Below are 22,937 nucleotides of genomic sequence, written 5' to 3'. Positions count from 1 at the left end.
ATATTAGGATATGAAATCACTATCAGTATTTCGCTGTTACTTACTTCAAGAAATATGGTGATAAATTAATTGCTTGTTCTTGAGATGAAAGGCTCAGAACTGGATCATCTATTATCAGATGCAAATGGCATGATTTGCTACATCAGTACTGTAGTGGTGCTTGTAAGTACGTTTAATGTTTAAGAATGAAATCAATCAATTATATTTAGACGTGTTATATGTATCATTTAAAAGTGGTTAGTTTGGAAACATAATCTGGGTGAATCTGTTATAGATATACTCCGTGGTGGATAATGACAATGGCAAATGTACGGCAATTATCATCATTGATACTGAAGTCTTTGTTTGTGCAAGCACCTACATGCACATACGCACCAGATAATGAAACTAACGTTGATCGAAGAACTGAAACTTTAAAATCAATTTAACAAAATTCAATAACAAATTCAGGAATGACAATTTCATAGTTATTTTATGGGATATTATTGAAATACTTTGAAAATACAACTCCAAACAACACTTCAAAAAACCCTCACAAAGAATAAAAACGTTAAAACAAATATCTGTCCATGATGATATTGTCACAAAAAAAAATATTTTCCTTAATATAGACTTGGCTTCCAGCGGAAGATGAGAGAAAAACCATTGGTGACATAACGATAGACAGAAAGGGAGAGATCGTCCATAATGTAACTGTGATAGAAAATGTATATCAGATTACATGTTATTTCTTGTATTATGCCATACTATTGAATAACTACTAAACTTAAATAAGTTCAATAGAAAACAAAAGCAAAAAATACTTAAACATAAACAAAAAAGAAAAATGATGACTATCATATAACTTTCTCATATAAATCGATTCATATCTACATGTTGTTTCCAATTTTTTCGTACAAACGTAACTCAGTAAACCAGCACTTCACATTTCACATGACAATAATAAGAATTATTCCCCTTACATCGTAGAAATTTTAAGTGCAGTTTTGAGCTATTTTTGGATGGCGTTTCAAGCGTCTCGGCCACTTGGAATGTTTACAAAATGTTTATACCTTATTCAGTGGTTGTCCTCGCTAGATATCAAACTATGATCTGCACGTTCTATAAATAACACAAAAAGACACAGTCAGAACATGCCTTGTACTTCCTTGTTTCTGATATGTAATGGCGTTCAAACGAGTGCTGTTTAGCAAAAATGTGTTCGTTCTCCTGTTTGGCATTTTCACCAGGACCAGTGCTGATGGTGAGTAATAAATGGACGAAATCTGATAAGATTTGAGAGTTCGAACTTTAATCAATCATACAGCTTTCTTAGGTAATAGGACACAAGTTCGTTATATAGAATGTCAGTATTAGTATAACAGAAGAATAGAAGATATTATAACACAACCAGTAAAAGGTTTAAGAGTGACGTTTTGATGACTACACGGTCACCTTCATCAGAAATATGACCAGTGTGGAGCGTACTAGTATTCTCGTGATAAACATATTATAAACCAGACATTACACCAGATGGTAACAATGTACTGTAGTCAATCCGACTACGCTTTATTTAACACTAGGGAATAGATGTGCGAGAGTGTGTGGTCACCTCAAGCACTGGCCCGCTGCGGCGTAACCTGATGGCTTCCCTAATCAACCATCAAAAAAGGTGGTTTTTCCTGTCGACTGTTCAGGAATTTTCCCGGTCAATGATAATATTTTACTGTGTGGAAAGACATGTAAGTGCAGATTTATTGATCAGGGAATGTTTCGGTCTGTTGTAGTAATTTTTGCCTTCTTGGAATTCTGCGTCTTTCAAATGTTCATTTAGTCGGACCCCGAATCTCTTGCCTATTTCTCCGATATATGATGCTACACAGTTCTTGCATCTGATTTTGTATACGCATTCTGCGGCGTTTTCTTTGGGTGTTTCATAATTAGGGTGGACTAGGAAATTTCGGAGCGTTTTGTGAGGTTTCAAGGCCTCTGCGAAGCCATGACCATAGTAAATTATCTGAATGGTCTCTGAGAGGCTTTTGATAACAGAGATGACAACTTGTTCTTTCGTTTTGTTCTTTTTCTTGGTGTTTCATCTCTTATATCTTTTTCGCTTACATCAGATTCATCGTTTACTTTCTGGATTGCCTAATCAGGGTATCCACATGTTGATGGTGCTATGGATGTGGTTTTGTCTTGTTCTTCTGTGACAATCGTTTCACAACTGTTGAGCATGGTTCGTAAAACGCCTAATTTCTGGTGTAATGTTGGTGAGAACGGAAGTTGAGGTATTAGTCTGTGTGGGTCTTGTCCTTATAGACCAATACTTAGATAATACCGTCAGCTTTCTTTACTAGGAGGGTATCAAGGGATGGCATAGCGCCATTGATTTCTTTCTCACATGTGAAGTTCATGCTGTTGGTGGTATTTACTGTATTGATATGAGACGTCAAATCTTTTTGTGACTTTTTAAAAACTATTTCTAATGTGTCATCCATATACCGCTTACACAGACTGGGCCTGAATTATTTTACATGTAGGAATTCCATTTATAAAGATGATGTTTCAAAATTCAGAATAAATACATGTTGTGACTTTCTTCTGAAATTATCAGATATATGGAAAATTACAAAATTAAATTATAGGGTTAGTGCACCTCCCCATCTTATTTTGCGTTTCCACTTAAACACACAAGCTAGCATAACCTATTGAAAACAAACGCACGGAAGCGAACATGGTTTGTATTGTGTCAATTCTGACACCTGGCGCTATATCTTGTAGGAGGTATAGTGAGTGTGCATGAGTAATTCCTTTATAAAGTTACGTGCGTCGGAGAAAAAAGTAAATCTCGTCAATACACCGTGAGATATTAGGGACAGAAGTGTGGTAATAGAAAACCTTTCAAAAGAAGGCATATCAAACCTGTCCATTTCTACAAATATTCATCATAATCAATCAGGATTTGCCTCAGCTGTATTTAAGCCCTTGGCATCACTGGCGAGTCAACAGTTGTAGGATGTTGGTTAATCTATCATTTAGTATTGCTGTATAAAATTCTAAATTTGTAATGAGAAGTGATGTTGACTTGTGTGTTTTTTGTCTCATTGAGGTAATTCTTTCAATTTGTGCATGGACAGACGCTGAGTAAATACAAAAGATATAACCCCGTCGTACTGAGACAGTCGCTAAATATATGCAAAACACTACAATATATTCTATTCCTGGTCATGGGACTAGTGATTTGGTGAAGCTAACTAATAATTTCTTGGATGGGAAACTTCCTGACTGTCCTCTTAAGTAGACAAATATTCACATTAACCACTTTCGGTAGAGAGTGACAGAATAGGACTTGCTTGCGATTATGATCACTGGAACAAACATGTATAACTTTTTTATAATCCAAATTAGATTCCAGGCATCAATACGCTGAGTTGGAACAGGTCGAATCTTTAATCCATGTACAATGATAAAATATGGGTTGACTTTTTATTCTTTATCGGAGGAATCTAAACAAAATAGGATGATAATTCTCATTTTTGAATATATCAAAACACGGTTCAGTTTACATCCATTCCAATGTTTTCAGGCATAAAATGACGAAAACATGCATTTTGCCAGTTTTGCCTTTTATCATGGAAAGTGTATTGTTACCGTTCTATGTCAGAGAAATTCAAATACTAATCTCGATAACCTTTGTAAAAACTATATGAAATAGATAAATATATAAGGTTTTCTAACTGACCTTCCCAAATTATGATGTCTGCTGTCAGAAAAATAGGTTGCTTAAATTTGTTCCGGTAACTCTCCAACAACGTTTTTGGAAGGGTTGTTTGGTCATAATGAAATAAGCATGTCCGTCTTATATAAAAATATTCTTAAGCTATAGACATTCACGTCTATTTGTAAAATGATGAAAATTATCAATTGACCTAAGTCATGTTAGTTATTTTCTTTTCTTCTCTCTGAAATTTTATAGTCATGACCTACACATGTTATATGTCCAAATTTACATTTTGTGATTAGAGTTATCGTGTACAAAATGTCCAGTATACATATATCGCAAGTTCCTGCATTTTGTTTTCTTTTTCATACCATGTTATCGTTATCGGGGAGGAAATTGTAATATTAAATTTTACAACTAGTAATCTTACTGACACATCAATTGCCCTTTCTATGATTTGATAATCATTGAACATGAGTTAACAGTCGTGTTGCAAATACATTATAGGCTATGGGTGTTGAGTGCAAATACAGCTACAAGGTACTTGCCACTGTATCATTTCTTGATTGATTTTGTATGTTTATGTAAGAATGTCTCATTTATAACAGATTCATCACTCCAATTACCAAGTACGAGTATGCATAAGAGGTCTTGCATAATTAGGAATGGCATCTATAATTGGTTTCGAAAAAAAAACTCTAGATTAATTTTCATGGAAGTTCATTGATAATGCTCCAAATTATTTTAAATTAGCCGGTGATTTAAAAAAAGGGTTAAATATTACATACTCACACAAATTATGCGATGATGACAGGAAGTTATTTATCATCTATTTATAAGAAATCTTCTCCATCTTTTGTTAAAGGCAATATCGCTGCTTTGAAGACTGCTGAGCAAAGTAGTGACTATTTTGACTATAAATGGCTGGCAGGAGCAGCTGTGGACGGATGTGAAACTACAAATATAGAGTCTAATTGTTGTACACACACGATGACAGATGGAAGTCCTAAGACTGCTTGGTGGCGTGTCGATCTTGGACAAATGAGCAGCATCAATACTATACAAATAATCTATAGAAGTACGTATATGCCAAATAGAAATACATTTTGTCATTTAAAACATATGAAATTGATGTGTCCGGAATATGCTGCTTTCATTTTTAGCGACGTTGTCTTATTTCTATAGTCCTTGCCACAGAATCATTCGTTCATTTCATAAGGCAATATATTACCATATACCAATCAATTAATCATGCTTAATGTTAAATAAAGTTAATAACTACTGCGGTATTGATTCTTGTGTATGGTATGACGTGTCATTTTTCAACGATTTCTGCAAACTCATAAAGTAAGCAAAGATAAAAAAAGAAAAACCAACCTGTTATATCCTTATTGCATTAAACTTAACGAATATAGATGAATCATTGTCTTTGCATGCAATCACTAATACATACATTATATACAAAAGAAGGCACGTCTGCTTTTGTCTAAGCAATGATTCTAAATTCTCAGACCGTCAGAAAGGAAATTGTATTTTCATTACTTTTGTATTACTCAATTTTCTATAATTTTTTCAATTAGATATATCGGCATGGGTGAATTTCGTTACACATGAGACCTAGCCGGTACAGATCCTAACCTGTCACGTGCATACCCTTTAATAAGTATTTTTGGTACTCGAAGCACATAATTCGCCACTCTCTGAGATGTGAAATTATGCGCTTGAAACGCGGGGTCATTTGCTATTTCGAAAACTGTCGAATTAAAAATGGACTTTGTATTGACCTATCAATATCTTTATACTGCTATGATCGCTAAAGTGTCATAACTAACGAGTTTTCTGTTTTATTTTTTAAATTGTGATGTTAGTCAAACATTTTTATCGAACCGCACAACACATGTCTTCCATTCGCACATTCTTGCACAAGATACTGCATAGTGCGTGTGACCGAACGATGTATGCCCAATATTTGTACGGACTTTTCCATGTTAACAATGGAATCTTTCGGAGCTGTTGGTTTTATCATTTAGATTAGGAACAATTGTTTTGCGATATAGTTAAGGAGACAATATTCAATGATAATAATATACAATATTCAAACAATTATAATCATTCGATTGCTAGCCGTACATAAGTATATGCCAATAACAACGAATGTAAACTAAATATTAAGCATAATGTAAAATGCTACATTCAAAATAACAGGATGCGAGCCTAATATTCTTAAAGCACTTACGAGTAAATCATGTTATTTCCTTTTTTTAAATTGTATTTAGATGAGATTACAAAGGATAAGGAGAGAACAGCAGGTTACCAGTTATATATATCCAATTTTACGGATTCCCCTACACACGGTGTCCTCTGTTACGAGGAGAGGAGTATTACTAAAGACACCGTGCAACTGAAAATAACACACCGGTGCCCGTATGTAGGTCGGTATATTACTGTTTACAACTACAGAAACAATCCGAAACGGTACGAATGGTATGCTGATGACGCAATACTATCATTGTGTGAGGTAAAAGCGTCTGGTGAGTTTACTATCAAACTATTTTATATCATTGTTTTAAACAGCCTGCTTTTTATGTAAATGTAGGGAAATGGAAACGTCTTATGTTTATTCGATTTGTAAACATGACCTTTCAGATAATTCAGTTCCATTATAATACCAATTTATCAAATGCTTATTAGAAACTGCGTTGGCATGGATATTATTATTTCATTCTGAACAGCAATATATTTGACAAAATACAATGTATACAACAAAATTATATTTCCATAACGCGCATATCTGTGTCCAGGATGTCCAGTTGGCTTTCACGGTGACGGTGACTGTAGTCAAGCGTGCTCAGATAGCTGTTACGGGGGGAACTGTCACTCAAACACGGGCTTTTGCTTCCGTAAGTCACTAAAACTAAGAGCCAACAATTTCTCAAATTTGACAAAGACTGAATTTAACAGAAAATAATGAATTTGTGCAGCACCATTGACTGGTCATATTATGTTAGATATGGATACAAGAAGTAAATGATTCCTTACTTTTTTGCGTCAGTTTTTGCAGTAACCAGTCATTTGTATGGCATAACACTGTCCATTGTAACTCGCCTTTTCTAATACAAAACACGTATAACTTTGATATTTGGAAATGACTGCAAAGATTTAATACAAAACTTCAATAATATTGTCTAATATAGATATAATAAAAGGTTTCAGGGATGGATAAAAATATGTATTGGAACATAATTAATCTATTAATGGCTTAAATTCCTGATATGTCTAGAGTGTCTAGAGTGTATTCTTGTTTCTTCTGTCCCAAATGTCCGTCACTTTGATATCGCAAGATTTTCAAATTGGAAGTATGGCGATACATGTGGTCAAGACTGTTCTGTAAACTGTAAGGACAGGTTGTGTGCTAAGGACACCGGGTACTGTACAGGTGAGTGTCTTTTCCATATCATGTTGTAAAGTTGTACCGGTATATTACAAAATTACATGTTTCTTCTGTCCCAAATCCGTCACTTTGATATCGCAAGATTTTCAAATTGGTTTCTCTTCTGTTGTTTGCTACGTATTGATGTTTACAGATTGCATTAACGGAAAGTACGGTGATACATGTGGCCAAGACTGTTCTGTAAACTGTAAGGACAGGTTGTGTGCTAAGGACACCGGGTACTGTACAGGTGAGTGTCTTTTTCATACCTTATTGTGAAGTTGTACCGGGATATTGCAAAATTTACGTGTTTCCTCTGTCCCCTGTCCGTCACTTTGATATCGCAAGATTTTCAAATTGGTTTCTCTTCTGTTGTTTGCTACGTACTGTTGTTTACAGATTGCATTAACGGGAAGTACGGCGATACATGTCCTGAGGACTGTTCTGTAAACTGTAAGGACAGGTTGTGTGCCAAGGACACTGGGTTCTGTACAGGTTTATTTACGTTTAGTACAGCCTCGTTCATTTTTACCGTATAATATATTGCTACAACATTTTCAACTTAAGAAAATAATGAACCTGTAAATATTTATATCTTCAGGTCGTTACTATTCACAATTGACAGGTTCTTATCTAGCATTTGCTTAATCACTTATTCTCCACAATGTAAGGAAGTCATCCTAACGGAATTGCTTCATATTAAACACTCTATATTTTGTAATAGTTACATCGATTTTGCGTTTAGATTAAGACCTGTGTAATGTTTCCAAAGTTTTAATAGAAGTTACTTAACGTGGACAACAATGTATAAAGAAACACAACAAGCGAACACAAATGATAATGAATAGCACGTTTTATATCCTTAGAATGTGTCCCTAAAAAGTATGCCGATACAAGCGATTAATTTGTCAGCTTTTCGTTAATAATTTGGCTCTGGTTTAGAAACATGTAGTTACACTTGGTGTAGGATATTTAAGGTTACACAGATTACAACATATTCTTTCTGCTGGTGAATTTTACATTTGTCCCCTGCGTTCACTACTTAAAAACCCATCTCGCGAAAAACAATGATAAGTACACATTTGTCACTGAGACTTACTCACGGTTATATCAAGTCAATAAAATGAAATGAAATTTATTCTCCATTCATTTCCTTAGAATGTGTCCCTGATTCGTATGGTAATACGTTAATCCGTTAATTGTAAGGACAACAACAAATCACAATTAATTTGACCTGAATGAAACAAAAATGACTTCCTCACAATCTAGGGTCCCTCCAACCCCCTCCACTGTTAACACTATTCTCCTATTCATGTCCAAACTTGTGCATGCAACCGTTTAGTAAAATTAGGAGTGACTGTGAGATGGATACACATGATTTTGACGAATTCTGCATTAACAATCGCCGTATAATCGATTTCTATCTTACATGGTTTTCTTTACTATATGTAACATTAAGGAAAGCAATGATATTGGCAATGTGAGATGCAGTAGATTTATCTTATATAATTGTGGACTCATTCTATATTCTTAGAATGCGTTCCTGGAAAATACGGCAATGGATGTGAACACAACTGCTCCGTAAACTGTAACGATATATTGTGCGAAAAAGAAACCGCATACTGCATTGGTAAGTGATTCCATTTTTTTTCTTCCTTTTTTAAATTTGATTCTGAAATGTATTTTTACAATATTTCAGTCTTAATTGAGATAATCATGTAAACTTACCGAAAATCTTTTGTTAATAACAGATAGAGTAGATAAGTGTTTTGTCATTTCGGTCCTGTTCTATACTCGCAGATTGTGTTCCTGGACGGTATGGCAGTATATGTAATCAGAAATGTTCTGACAACTGTAAAGATAGGTTCTGTGACAAGGTCACTGGAAATTGTACAGGTAAGTGATAATATAATTGAATTGTCACGCTTTATTTCAATCGGCGCATCACCTAAACAAAAACGCAAATATTTATCAGAGCAACACAACTAATGCCTGTTTCTCTGTAAAACAACTACAAGTTTGCTACGAAAGACTATAATTGTAACTTCAATGGCAACTGGAAATTAAAATGCAAATTCATACACAATGGGATCCTTCAAAATGTTCTTTGTGTTCACTCACAACACAGGGATTTAATTCCAAACCATAGTTATATGAAAATGCTTTATATTCAATGTGTTCTATTTTCATATTCTATAAACTTTCAGTATCTTTAGAGAAGTGAAAATAGCACTTAAATGTCTAAAATCGTGAAAAACAATATGATATATCTAGAATTTGACATTTTTATTTGAATGGGAGGGAAGCAAATTCGAACCTGTATGTTTATGACATGAAAATTACGTTTGAATAGTGCAGTAAACGTTATTTTTATTAATTCTTTTGTGACGTCATAATGCTCCGACGGGTTAGTGACGTCATTTCATTGTCATTATATGATATAATGATATATCATATTACAAGATTTTACAAGTGAAATTAGTATTATATGCGTATATACAATGCATTGCATATGTGATCAGTAAAATGTATTGTACGAGATACTTTTAATACGAATTCTATCCAAAGGCATACATTACACCAATTATCAGATGAGAGTTGTTTTTAAGAATGATAGGCAAGTTCACTTCTTGAAAGATTGAAAGATTCCTTGTACATTGTTGGAATGGAGATATGCTTATTTCAAAGTTTACTTTTGAACTGAATCTTGACCATTTGACTGTCACATTGCCAATTATGACACAATTATGACCTTGATTATCTAAGGAATGGCTTGTTTTACAGAATGTACCAATGGAAAACACGGGGATGCGTGTGACATTGACTGCCCGAAGAATTGTAAAGACAATGTTTGTATCCGCAAGACGGGACATTGTTATGGCAAGTTGATATTGCTTCTTTGTTTTGTACTTGACCTTACGACACAGGGTTACCAATTGAGAACGACAAACGTATATTCATGATATTCTTTTCAAATGTCATACAATTCACTTGAATACGTATAAATTGTTTGCTTATATTTACACCACGAATAGGTTGCTAACATACGTCTGCATACTATATTGTCGAAGACAAGGACAGGTTTATGAAGTGTCTGAGGTGTTGGTGGATACTATCTTTATTGAATCCAATATCAATATTACCTAGGGATCTGTATCACACTGGATAACGTGCTATCTTTTAACTTAAAACGGCTGGAATTTGATTCTTTGATAGGGGATGGAAAACGTTTGCTATTTTGTTTGTAATTCTCTGCCATAGCTACAGTCAAAAAGGGACGGCTTCCATTGATGATGTGGTCACTGATGGGCACTTTTTAGTGCCATCACACTGTAACATCATAGCCTGGGCGCGGTGGCATAACACTTTCTCGTTCATATTATACTGATTAACAAATCTTTTTACATCCCATCAGCGACAATCGGATAACAGAAAATATCATTTAGTTTCTTTGGTATGTCTTTGGAAAAGAAGCGACTTACTTTTTTTCCACTTGAATGAACATTAAGCTCAAAGGCAAGAAGTGAGGAAACATCAAGCACCAAAAAAGAATACATAAAAGACAATGTTCGCGACCACGAACCATGTTAGAAATAAACGGCCATACCTATTTTGCCTTAAAAATATTTTTGAATTTAGATTATGTTAAAGTGTTTCTAGATGATGCCATGTCATTCTCTTTCGAATTGCTGGCCTGCTTTGATAAAACAAGATTGATCTTATCAAAGCATGTAACAGAAACTTAATTCTGTTCTTCAAAAGAGTTTACAAAAGATCAGCAAATTTTAAATATACAAAAGACCCACTTTTTGTTTGAATAAGGAATACGACACATATTAACTTGACGCCATCAAAATGCTACGCTACAAAAAATGGAATACTTCTTAAATATTTGACTCAGGAATTCGATTTTGCAATATGAGTGAATATTAACAATCTTCAACGAGAGACAAGGTTTCTATGGATCATTATGGTATCTTTGGTACTCCTGTGTCTTCCCTGTTTCTTATCACCTCTTTTTAAAATTTCAAAAGTGAATTTTAAAAAAAAATCCTTCGAGATGATGCTATGATTTTCAAAATTCGAAGATTTTTTTTAAAGTCTTGCAATTCACAATATTACACATAAACATAAATAATGACACTAGCGACGGCTGATAAAAAATAAAACTGTTGATACATTTGTTCTAAAATTAGAATTCCTTTTCACTTGTAGATTGCATTATCGGAAAGTATGATGCGACATGTGCCTTAACGTGCCCCGTGACTTGTAAAAATTTCGTTTGTGATCAACAAACTGGACAATGTTTAGGTAAAGTAGCGAGACGTGTTTTATGCATATATTTGTAAGTCTTAGAAGATAAACAAAAAGAAGAAATTGATGGCAAATTCTACTGTTTGACGTTAATACAATATCTTTCACGGCGATAGTCCATTGCAAATTTTACACAACAAATTAGAACAGAACTGCATAATAGAATAAACAATACTCAGCATAACTCTTTATGTTATATCTATCAGTGTGACATTCTTCAAGGATAAGATTATGAAGTGATTTAGTCATGGTATTTTTTGTGCAGAATGTTATGCGGGAAAGTATGGAGTTGTGTGTGGTGCAGATTGTCTGGACACTTGCACTGACAGTACGTGTAACAAAGACGACGGTCATTGTATCAGCACTGGTAAGTATATACTTTTCGAAATATTCGAGATAATTTCCTTAACATCAGCATTTCATTTTCAAGCATGAATTGTAAGAGAGCAAGACTAATTGAAGCATGTTATAGGAAATAAATGTCTACTTCCTGAACAGAGAGGGGAAGATCAGTACTGATTTAATAGCAAACAGACTCTTTTGTTATATTTCAGCCGATCATAAGCTAATCATAATAGCTGTTCAAGCCGTCATTATTGGTTTACTGATTGCTGCGTTCATCACAACGGTAATATGTCTACTTCGGTAAGTAACATTAGTAAAGTGTGCTGTCATCCACAAAACTTCCAACATGAAAATTACAGTCGTTTATCAAAGTTATACAATTCTTGCTAAAAATTGTTAACAAACGACAGAAGAACAGTACTGTTGATTTGTCAAATTATTGTTTTTCGGTGTATATAATCACATTGACCATCATAGATTTGTTCTGAGAACGTTCCGTTAAGTAATGTCAGTTTCGGGTAATGCGCTACTTTTATTTAATGCTTAAATGTTTAAAAACAAACATGTTGTTATTCTGAGCAAAAGTCACATTTGCATATAGCAGGTGGAATAACTCTTTATAAAACACCATGTGAATGTAAATTGATTTTAAACTATTCCGTACACTAGCTAAAGTGTCCATCATTAATAGATACTTAACGTTACGGAAATTAAAATTCGATACGAATTTGCCTTCAAGACAGAAAAAACGGTTATAATTTATAGAGGATATTTAGGAATACGGCAAAGAAAGAGACATGGTAGGATTAAGCTTTTTGAAATGTCATTGCAACATTTCCGGGCAGGGAAAGTCATTTTGTTTAATAAGAAAATATTTCTTTGTCATGTTTTTTGTATACTTTTGCATTCTTAAAGCTTGAAACGCAATATATCATAACAATAACAAATAGAGAAAAACCCGATATCGTGATTCACCTCCGATGTTGCTTCCTCTGATTGACAGTTATCAACTTTCTATCTTTACAGAATAATCCAAAATAGAAAAAAGTCATCAGATAACGACAAAGGTAATGAGTAAAGACAAAAGTACTATTTCGATTTTTCGATATATAGACAGACATATTTATAATATAAGGCATTTATTATTTGCTGTCACCTTCAAAAATATCTTTTTAATAACATTTTCTACGTCATTTGTTTAACTATATAAAAATCCTACTCTCGTCAATTTCGTTTTATTGCCTTACAGAATCATCCGTTCCGGATCCAAATTATACGTCTCTTTCGAATGAACAGGAAGGAGCGCCACACGTCTATGAAATGATCGTCAAATAATCGGGCTGTCACATTCCCACAACTGACCGTCATATCAGATTTATGCTGCACGACTCATATCTGTTAAACAATGTTGTTACCGAAGGGATGTTATAGTACAAACTTCACAACATAATGCTTTGTATGAGTTGTCGGTATAGAAGTTCACATAAATATTTAACCGTAAATATATGGTTTGATAACACATATATAGCAATTATTTACTTGACAGTTTTTGATCTGAGTAACATTTTAAAAACATTTTTTATCTTTTGTAAAGAGATTAACACATTTGCTTAATATTCCATTCAGTATGTTTGAGATTGCTGTATAAAATATCTTGTAGGTTGTACTCGGAAGGACTATTTCAATCTATATTTTCCTATTTATCATATATTCACCGAAAATAGGTATAATCTGCCAACACCTTAGTGCCCTTAAATCATTTTGGAATTTTGAGTCGTACCATCGTATTTCTAATGTAATCTATACCTTGATAAAACACAGAATACATAGTGTTATGTATAGATGGTGTGTATTAATCCAAATTCAGATGTGCCGTGTTTACATGCATTGTATCTTATTGGTTGTTTACATAAAAAAACTCCTTATAATTATTTGTCACAATATGTGTAGATCGTGCTAGGCAGATTTTTCTAGAAAGCTCGGTTACTAGAATGACCTGTGTGTTTCCCGAAGTTTCTAAATCTAGAAAGTTCGGTTATTAGAATTACCTGGGTGTTTCCGGAAGTTTCTAGAGACACATGTTAACAAGCTAGGTACCTGCTAGTCTAGAATCATCTAGAAAAGAACTTTAGAAACCTTTAATGTATATAAATATGATGGAACTGACCCTGATGAGCCTTTTTGAAGTTTTAACGCCTTGAGTGAGCTTATTTTGAGACTTCAGTCTCTGAAGTGTGGACTTGTACAGTGATTTAGTGATAGTGCCTTGTGGACTTGCACTTATATATACCCAGCGTGGGAATAAATCTTGGATTATTCTGCGGTTACCCGGTTTTCTGGACAATCTATTGTGGATTCATCTGGATTTGGAGGATTTCCACTGAGAGATAAGTTCTGACTTTTGATTAAGTAGTAGCTGGCTCTGTACACCATCGCAATATTTTGAATTGTACTGTATAGAATTTATTTGTTGTTATTAAATTGTTTGAATTTTAACCTAGCTGTTGGGTTTTATTTGTTGTACGTTAATTCCGTAACGTAACAATAGCCATTCATTTAAGGTTTGCCTAGTTTTTGTGTCAAATTTATTTTGAGAATATTTTAGATTTTAATTAGTATTATAAAGCGGTGACCTAACAAGATATGCAGGCATTGCGATAAAATATGTCTGCGTGATTTGTCGCTTCTGTATAGTGGTTAATGTAAAGCCAGTATTACTGATATGAATTTATCAATGCGCTAATTTACAAAAACGTGAAGCGAATTATTTTGAGGTATTAAATTAGTTGTGTTTTCAATTTTGCAATTTTCAATATGTATATTGAAGAATCAGGATAAAAAATGTTGAAATAATTTCATGATTTAACATTCTGGCATCAGCTTACAGTTGATTGTAAATGACTACTTCAATTGTAACATCTTTTTGTCTACTCTTTATTAATACCGAACAGGATTAGAAGTTCATCAAAATAAAGCATAAAAACATCTTTCATGCTTCCAAATTCCATCTCGGTCATGACATTATAATTCTTGAAAACTTGAAAAATTCATCCTTAATCATTCTATCTATCCCTCTCCCTTCATAGATCATCCCATATAATTGATTGTTATACAATATTCAATTTTATCAGTTAACATTATATTGAATATCAACTGTGATGAAAAATCATCGAATGGTTTCGAACGGAAATATTACATTATTGGAAACAATAACAGATGTTACTTCAAAAGGAGTCATGGTACATGTACCAAGGTTGTGTATTCATATCAATCAGAACCTAGGTTTGTACTTGATAAAGGGAGGCTATCTTGGATTTGAAAGAAGACAGTGCGATACATAGTTGAAGACGCTTGCCGAGTAATTCCTATAGTTACAGTCGGTCGGTCTTTTTTCCATTTTAAATGCTAAAATGAAACAAAAAGAACGAAGGGATGGTTGTGTTAAAATACACACAAACAAACACATATATAACATACACTGCGCATGTAATGGACAAACATGTATGCCACAGGGTGCATAAAGAAGTTAAAAGCACAGGGAAATACAATACAGTGGGGAAAAATTACACAACTGATAGGGCTACTCTTACCAGCTGCTGAGGCAGCACAATGATATAACATACGCTAATCACGGTAACGGCAGGCTGACACATCAGTCCGCCATATTAATTTTCATTTAGTCCTTGTTTCTAACTTATTGGATATTCAACATGAAGCAGAAAAGAATAGACTTTTCATTAAAATACGATTTGTATGGCTATCGTAATTTAGGAAATCGAAAAGAAACTTGCGAGTATATTTTGTTTATTTATTTTGTACCAGCATATGACGCTGGAAACAATATATCCAATGGAAACTTACGGTTTTATTTTCTAGCGTGTGTATCATTGATTTCTAGTGGAAATTTGATGTTAAAAAGTACAGGTAAATAAAAGAAGTGTGTGCACCAAAGCGTGGTATTCAATTCAAGTAGTATACGGTTTACGCTGTCTCTGAGAGCTAAATGGTTTAATTCTCTGTTAATGAACGTATGTGCGTGATTACATATTTAAAAGACAAACATCATTTGAACGGTACATTGACGTTGGGAAATACGTCTGTAATATGACTGTTACAAGAGCTGTGTTTACCAGGGATGTGTTTCTGATCCTGTTCATCTTCCTCCAAACCAGCAGATCTGAAAGTAGGTGATTTAAAGTTGTTTACAGACTGATTATAGCAATTTGACTGATTTACTTCGGTGATAGATTCAATGCTTTAGCTGTATTACTGCTGTATGGAAAATACCCTTGTTTGAATTGATATTTGGGGGATACTGTGTAGAATTGAACATAACGTATTATATTATAGAAAATCGTAAGTACAATCACCATATGATAAGTTTATTGTATGTCATTTTGACATTTGGTGACTACAGAGAATAATGTTCTATCAAATTCAAACGATACGATTAAAACACTGTCTTTATCGTACAGTTTCTTCAGAAACTTTCCTTGCCACTGTAGATATATCCATTTAGGTATAATACTTAACATTGATTTATCTAGTAATTCATGCCATCCTCTCCCATCCATTGAAGAGTGAAGAGAAATTCATTTGATCGTGCATGCATTTTCCCCGTTGTAGTAATAGCAAATATGAGTTTTCAAAACTTCAAAGCAAACATACATCTTATGAAGTATATTTTAATAAACATATTGCTTAAATAGCATATAAATAGTGTTCTGGCCAAATAATAAGAAGGTATTCTCCTGTAACCACTGTTTCAGTTCTCTAAGAACTGTATTTACCTGTGTGTAGTCGTAAACATAATGCAAAAAGTTTCTTGTTCCTCTCTACAAAAAGTACATATGAGATAGCCCAACACTTTAAACTCGCCAAAGAACAAAAATGTTGGCAATACACGATGTACCAGCGTAGACTCTAACCACTGTAGTTGTTTTGTCTTTAGCTACCATGAAATTAGATTTATTCATTTTTCTCCACCATTTATCATCTTTCTCAAGATAAAGATCCCTCTTCCACTTTGAAACATTACTTTTAATCAATGATGATCCAATTGACTGTACAAGTCCATATCTTACAACCGTTTTAATAAATTTAAGGTACATGAGTAAATCCTCCGATAACTGGACTCCTCTTAAAATAGAAAGATCCTTGGTAATCGTCTTTTTCAGAACATTATATATAGTAAATGATGGATAAACGCCGAAGAAAATCCAGATATTGTTGTAAAAATATTATTTGCCATCAGCATAAAAAATCGTACATTATATACACTTTGCTCATAGCATTCTTTGTAAAATAATTACCGTTTTTTAATTGTAAAACTTGAGTTCTACCACTATGGTCCTGACAACACATACCTATATTTAGTTGGAGCAAATACTTTTACTTCATACAACATCCAAAAACACCTCCTTCCTTGATCTATTCCCAATAAATCTAGAATTTGCCTATAAAACGCATCACCGAAAATATAAATTTGTAAGCCTTCCTCAAAGATTGTTTTGGATACAACTAGTAAAATATGAACCCGACAGGAACATGTGTTATTGACTATTATACTTATCCAGCTTATCTTGAGGTAATATTATTGGAATGATTCCAAGTGTATCATATTTAACCCATTCTTCTTTGCCTTGGATTTTCTTTGCTTTCTTGCTTTCGGTAGTGCCACGCCAAACGTTTGAGAAAATAATTGTGTTCAGTTTAACTAGATGTTTATTTGTAGGATGAAGGAGACGTATAATCAAGTTGACGAGTTTAGATATAGATAAAGAGTTGATTATTGGAATGTAGCTCCATGTCGTCAAATGCCTCTTTGGCCATTTTTTTCATTTGTCTGGTCCTCATAATATCATTCAATCATATGTTAGTTAAGCATGCAAAAACCATTTGTAGGTCGCATTAAAGAGAGAAATTGATCTCCAATTCTTCAAAAGGTCTCTTGGCTTATTGTCTTTTGTAATCATTGTGATGTTACATTGTTTTTGTGTAATTGACAAAAAATTGCACGCGCAGAAACATTTAACAGAACAAAATGCTCAAAATCCATTAAAGCCTGGGCTTTTTTCTCGTTATTTTGACATTTTAAAACTGAACGTCTTTCAGTGTGATTTTACATTCAAATTCCTTCTTTTTAGCTTAGATCATTTCAACAAACATCAACTGAAGAACTCAACAACTTAACAACAATTCATTTATTATCGTATTTTCCGAACAATTATGGTCTTTAGATTATCAAAATAACTACAGCAATACAGTTCATTCGATCATTCTCTCTGGCACTTTTCCTTGTAATTAGGTCACATACTTCAATTCAGTTTAAACTATATTCCATGGACCTTTACTAAGATATTTTGGTCTCATTTCTAATCACACATCTATCACCGCAAGAGACCCTTGAATCTTAGTCTTTATATTTGTGACTCTTTGTCTCATAGTGTATCCGATCCTTGATTGTTAAGCATTTTTGTTTAAGTCTCGTATATCGGTCACGATCGTAATCCGGTCACCTCTCGGAAGGTGCATAACATCCATAGTATCTAATGTCACATTTATCGACGTTGGATGATAATTTGTAGTGTTTAAATTAGTGTTTCTCTGAGAGAGACGATGGATATTATAGATAATCATAAACGACTGTACGAAAATAATGACGCACAGCGTTCATGTTTTCCTTATGTGTGACTTCTATTCCGTATATGAGGACGTTGTATTATCCAAGTCGAAACTCTGAAAACTCACTTCTTTTCTCTAGATCCTTTCTTTCAGATTATCTATATATTTTACTTGTTCAATTCAATCATGTCGCCGTCAACTTTTTCAAGCTCAGCTTTAAATCTTTCCGTGAATGAAACCACAGGCTGTTTGAAATAATGTTGTACATTTTATGAAAGATTTAATTTCATAATTGTTTACTTCTGTCGATATACAAATGGCAGGACAGATTACATCAATGCTATAACGATGCCAGTAAGTACTTACGTGATATTACCAATATCTACAATACATATAATATCAACATCTTTATTTTTTGATGACAATAAATACGATGCATAAGGACATTGTTCATCAAAATAAAAGAAAAATATTGTTTCGATTTATCCAAATACGATAATCAATATGAAGAAACTATAATGATCCAACCTCCTTTTCTAGTATTTATATCCTATTTCAATTAAGCTTTGATATGAAAATATTTAAGTAATAAATGAACTGAACGAATTAGTTTGCATATCAGTTATTTTGTCATGCATGTGCTATATGAAAGTAAATAAAGTCTAACAAAGCTTATAATTAATTTCTGAAATGCGTTTCTAAACTAAAACATATACATCTATCAATTTTGTAATCTAGTTAAGGATATTGTTTGACAAATCACTAAGCATTGGAGCGTGAGTGATGTGACAGCTTATTCGCGCCATTTTCAGTCATTCAAAGTTGAGTGAGCTAAATAAAAATAAAGGGACAAACAGAAATGTATTTTGCAAATCAGTGGACGGAGAGGCTCCGAGACCACACGTGACAGAAGTAGTCATTGGTGATAGTGAGTGTGTGAAGAGCAGCTTGATAGTTATTCCTAGCTGTTCCAGATACGACAGATAATGTCTTGCTGATGTTTCCTGGATCACCATCTAATTCATGATTCAGCGGATCATATACATAATTTTCGTTATCAAAGCCAAAGACATTACCGAGATTGAAATACTTCCTGTTATCGTAAGTCGGATAAACAAACTGATAAGCAGACGCTGATTTAATCTGGTGGTCTGATATTGCTTTTTAGACCGAAGTTCAAAATGTGTGAAAATGTGGAATAATAAATATATTTTCCTGTCAATTTCATTATTATTTCATCTTTTTTTTAAATTGATGTGTACGTTGAAAGGTATTAAAATATTTAATGTCGTTGAAGTCTGTTCTAGTTTACTTGATTGAATGACAGCCACTCATCAGGTGGTCTGTTGCCATTGACTCCTACAGTCATTGCCAAGTGGGCGAGGTCAGATTTTATTTTTCATCGAGAAATGACAAGAAATATTGACAAGTCATAAAGCAGCAATCAAGAAAAACAAATTCATTTATCTAGTTCAATACACTGACTTCAAGTGAAGGCTCAATTTCTCGGTAATTAAAATGAATTCCTTATTACATTGTAGACACCTCAGGTGAGATTTATCAGCAAAAGTGACACTTTTAAACAATAATGTCATAAGAAAACTAAAGACCTTCGCTTCGCATAAGAAGGATTTTTTGTGTCTTTTCTTTTTTATTCGTTTAAGCATAAGTCTTTATACGTTAGATACTCTATATCATATATTTGTTTTTTGAGATGGGTATACACCGAGCGGTGTGTTCTGCTGTATCAATAGTGCTAGAGACAGTATAAAGATTGGTGACAAAGTGGATGGATTTCAGATTTCTCGTCATCTTCTCGCGAAACGTCCGGAATTCATTATGTAGTTCGTAAATACAGGACAAACATGCATATGATTTTTTCCTGAAACATATCTATCTCTAAATTCCTTTTATATTGGATGTTTATGATGACATTCATATTTGTCATGAACTAGAATTCGAGTTTATACAAGAAAAACTGAAGACTAGCAGGCGTTTACTAATCCGGCATCGAATCATGATAAGGATTAAAAAAAATGTTTCTCTTTGACCGTTGCTTTTAATTAAGACAATTCTTCATTCATGCACCTGTTACTTTTTTATTGGAACTTGATTTCAGTTATGGCTAATAGTAAGTGCTATTTTGTACAAATTCACATGAAGGTATATTTTGTTGCCTTTGTTTAAACTAATGACCAGTGCCAGTAATGCTAAAGTATCTTTAGAAACTATATGAGCAACATAGTGATAAACTGAAACATCAAAGCTTCAGTAGCAGTTATCTATAAGACGAATATCATAATTAGACATTTCCTTGACATGTCAGAGGTTTTTTTGGACACCACAGACATGTGCATGAAATGACACTGCAGGAACTTATCAGATTTTGAAAAGGCAAAACAGCATTATGAATGTGACAAAGTCAAATCAAAGCCGTTGCAGACTGATTTGAATTACTTCACAAAAGCATAATCTGTGTTCTGGCATCGTTCGACTATAATCAATACCCTCATGTATCAACTGAGGTCAGATTGGACGTATCCCATAAAACATACCACATACACTCCCATACAGATTGAACACACAATTACGGAATTTATCATTCTTAAATAAGTACATATACTCATAAGTTAGGTGTCATTCCAAACAAATCTCCATAATGTGAATGTAAACAACTCTATTGTTGGTATCAATACACAAGTTCCAAAAAAAAATTACATGTACTAAAAATATTGTGAGGATAATTCCTTTTAAGCAATTACAATACAAACTTTCATAACACATTTGCATGTAGGCAAAAGTATTGTATCAATTTTGTAAAAATCACCAAACAAACTTTACTGAAAGTGAAGAGAGCTGCATTCATCATGCCCGGAACTGTAGGCTCTTTCATTCTTGAAAATTTTAATTCAGAGATCGTACAAAGGCACATAAGTGAATAACACCTTTAAATACAACAAAGAATAAGATACAGTATAACAAAGCTGAATCATACAGCTGTTTCGTTCTCCTAGGACTCGTCGGTGATACTAAGGACATAAATTCTAGGAAGCGATTGAGAAAAATCAAAAGTGACTGAAACGAAAAAGTCAAAACCTAGACGGGAAGTTGGACCATAATAGTGTAGCTTTGAACAAATAAACAAAGAAGCAAAGCATGCACATTATAAAAAATACATTCAATATAAAGAGCTATCTTTTCTATTGAAAATAATGATATAACATTTTACTTGAATTTTTCTGTCTGAACATTTCGTTATCCAATAGACATATCATGTAGCGGCTACAAGTAACATTTCAGGCCATTATGCAATATTAGCAATATTTAAAACGTTTATTTTTTTCTGACCATCACGATATGACAATTCATGAAACAAAAGCATTACAATTTCGTTCTAATGTATAAACGTCATCCGGGTGTACACTGTTTGCACCAATGTTTAAGAATCCCCTTATTTAATCCTTACACTCGGTGGATACTTACGATATTTTCTTCATTGCTGGTTATGCATTAAAGACTTTGAAGCTGATTCATGATTATTTCGTAATTCAAAATTGTTGATGTTTGTATATGTGTATATGTGCTTGTTAATACCCGTGCACTCTTTGTAACACAAACAGACTGTTTAAAGGTTAACAAAGGTATTACCGTGTTAATGACCCTCGTACTACGGGAGTGATTGTACCTTGTGTTACCGTGTTAATGTCCCTCATACTACGGGGGTTAATGTTCCTCGTTGTACCGTGTTAATGACCCTCGTACTTCGAGAGTGAATGCTTCTCATGTTACCGTGTTAATGTCCCTCATACTAGGGGGTTAATGTTCCTCGTGTTACCGTGTTAATGACCCTCGTACTACGGGGGTTAATGTTTCCCGTGTTACCGTGTTAATGACCCTCGTACTTCGAGAGTGAATGTTTCTCATGTTACCGTGTTAATGTCCCTCATACTAGGAGGTTAATGTTCCTCGTGTTACCGTGTTAACAACCCTCGTACTACGGGGGTGAATGTTTCTCGTACTACGGGGGTGATTGTATCACGTGTTACCGTGTTAATGTCCCTCGTACTACGGGGGTGATTGTACCTCGGTTTACCGTGTTTGTACCTCGTGTTACCGTGTTAATGTCCCTCGTAGTAGGGGGTGATTGTACCTCGTGTTATGGTGTTAATGTCCCTCTTACTACGGGAGGATTGGGTGGGGGTGGCGGTTTATTGTTTCTCGTACTACCGTTTGAATGTGTCTTTCAATATCGTGTTTATCATTAAAATTGACGAATTGACCTAAGCGAATATTAAGGGAGCTGATTAGTACTACATACAAAGTTATAATGATCTCATTATTACGACTTTTGTTATTTGGCTATTACGACCTATGTTATCTCGTTGTTATGAGGGCATCAAGAAAATACCAACGTGTTAACATAATCAGAATCCAAACTCAATTAACATAAACTAGGGCAAACTATGAATAATAGAAGTATTTACATGGAAAATCTTGAAAAAGTACAAGGAAAATAAGACTGTT

At 33.8% G+C, this 22,937-nt stretch overlaps 1 protein-coding gene across 1 annotated transcript; it reads left to right on the top strand.

The window, feature by feature from the left end:
• Nucleotides 1-1,164: 1,164 nt before the first annotated feature.
• LOC132562466 (cell death abnormality protein 1-like) lies at nt 1,165-13,744 on the top strand. The gene is made up of 15 exons (XM_060227207.1): nt 1,165-1,243; nt 4,566-4,778; nt 5,977-6,231; nt 6,502-6,604; nt 7,042-7,136; nt 7,285-7,380; nt 7,530-7,625; nt 8,665-8,760; nt 8,931-9,026; nt 9,915-10,010; nt 11,346-11,441; nt 11,710-11,811; nt 11,999-12,089; nt 12,816-12,856; nt 13,039-13,744. The coding sequence occupies exons 1-15, from the start codon at nt 1,165-1,167 to the stop codon at nt 13,122-13,124; spliced, it is 1,641 nt and encodes a 546-aa protein (XP_060083190.1). The 3' UTR covers nt 13,125-13,744.
• The last annotated feature ends 9,193 nt before the right edge of the window (nt 13,745-22,937 follow it).

Source organism: Ylistrum balloti, unplaced genomic scaffold, assembly GCF_031769215.1.
Source record: "Ylistrum balloti isolate Yb309-2 unplaced genomic scaffold, AGI_CSIRO_Ybal_v1 Utg371426, whole genome shotgun sequence".
Lineage (NCBI taxonomy): Eukaryota > Metazoa > Mollusca > Bivalvia > Pectinida > Pectinidae > Ylistrum > Ylistrum balloti.
The sequence above is the reverse complement of the archived record's forward strand: the minus strand, read 5'-3'. Positions and strand labels throughout refer to the sequence as shown.